This window comes from Austrofundulus limnaeus, unplaced genomic scaffold (genome assembly GCF_001266775.1).
Source record: "Austrofundulus limnaeus strain Quisiro unplaced genomic scaffold, Austrofundulus_limnaeus-1.0 Scaffold10, whole genome shotgun sequence".
Taxonomy (NCBI): domain Eukaryota; kingdom Metazoa; phylum Chordata; class Actinopteri; order Cyprinodontiformes; family Rivulidae; genus Austrofundulus; species Austrofundulus limnaeus.
The window spans coordinates 1,157,928-1,159,202 of record NW_013952412.1 but is presented as its reverse complement, the minus strand read 5'-3'; the positions used below and the strand labels follow the sequence as shown (position 1 = coordinate 1,159,202).

The window sequence follows — 1,275 nt, the reverse complement described above, 5'->3', positions numbered from 1 at the left end:
CTTTGTAGAAAAGGGGGGCTTGTGAAGTTACAATAAGGAGGAATTCAGACCAAAGCATTGCAGTTCCACTTTATATAGACTCCAAGTGAGTGATTTAAATGTGAAAAAGAAGGATTTAAAATGTCTCCTTTAAAGTATACTGTATATTTGCTTGATAATTCATTAATCATGCAAAGGTGTGGTTGATTGCAGGGTGTTTGTTTTTTTTTTAAGATTAGATTAGAAATCAGATGATTGTTTCGCCTATTTCTATTCCATTTGACTAACGATTAAAAATACTATGTTTTTTCTAGCACTGTCTTTCATCCCTTCTCAGTTCTCCCTCAACTGCTGTGCTTTTCTTTCTAAAATCACAACATATGAAACTGTCTTCCCTGTCTAATTGATTGAATTTGTGTTTATCTTTTTTTTATTTCATCTTCCAGGCTTCCCAGACACCCAGTAATGAACTCTCCAGTGGTCACTGTCTCCGTCTACAACAACCAGACGTTTGTGGGCGGTCACTTGGACCCGCCCATCACGCTGGAGTTCAAATTGCTGGAAACAGCCAATCGCAGCAAACCGTTGTGTGTGCAGTGGAATCACAGCAGCCCGTAAGTACAAATCATCACACGTGGACTGTTTATTACTAAACATACTGTATGTTACAACAGGGACTGTTGATAAAAATGAAATAAAGAGAGCAGAATGTAATTTAAAACAGTCATGCACAATTGTGTAACTAAGGATGAAGAACACTTGGTGTGCCTCTCCTTTACTTACAGATTATCATTTTAAAACATTTAAAGTGATATCATAGCTGAGTGGATCCTGTTAGCAAAGATAGACTTCTAAACAATAAAGAAAACCCTGATCGTTTTCATAAAAGTGAGCTGTACAATTTTAAACCCCAAAGTCTTTTTCACTGTTGATTGCAAACACGCTCCTCGAATGGAGCCAGTTTTATTTTTTTTTTCACCTGTCTTTCATGCGTCTTCATTTAAAATGCCATATTTCATTGCAAACCCTTTCTTTTACTGCAGGCACGAGATAGGAGGCTGCTGGACGGTGAGGGACTGCGTAGTGGTTTACAGGAACACCTCACATGTCCGCTGCCAGTGCCACAGACTCGGCACCTTTGGCGTGCTGATGGACAGCTCACAGAGAGAGGTCAGACTCCATTCAGTGAACGGCTGCTCAAACGCTCAATTCTGAGCAGATAAATACTCTTTTAGTGTTGATTTATGTCTTTCATTAAAAAAATCATAAATCATGCATTGCTATCCGCATTAGGGA

General features: G+C 38.9%; 1 protein-coding gene across 5 annotated transcripts in view; it reads left to right on the top strand.

Annotated features, from left to right (window-relative positions):
* celsr3 (cadherin, EGF LAG seven-pass G-type receptor 3) overlaps positions 1 to 1,275 on the top strand; it is a 112,720-nt gene that overhangs the window by 93,203 nt on the left and 18,242 nt on the right. For all 5 annotated transcript variants that reach the window (XM_014001759.1, XM_014001754.1, XM_014001760.1 and 2 more), the window contains 2 exons: positions 426 to 593; positions 1,023 to 1,149. In XM_014001759.1, coding sequence (XP_013857213.1) covers positions 426 to 593; positions 1,023 to 1,149 — 295 coding nt within the window. The remainder of the gene's footprint in view (positions 1 to 425; positions 594 to 1,022; positions 1,150 to 1,275) is intronic.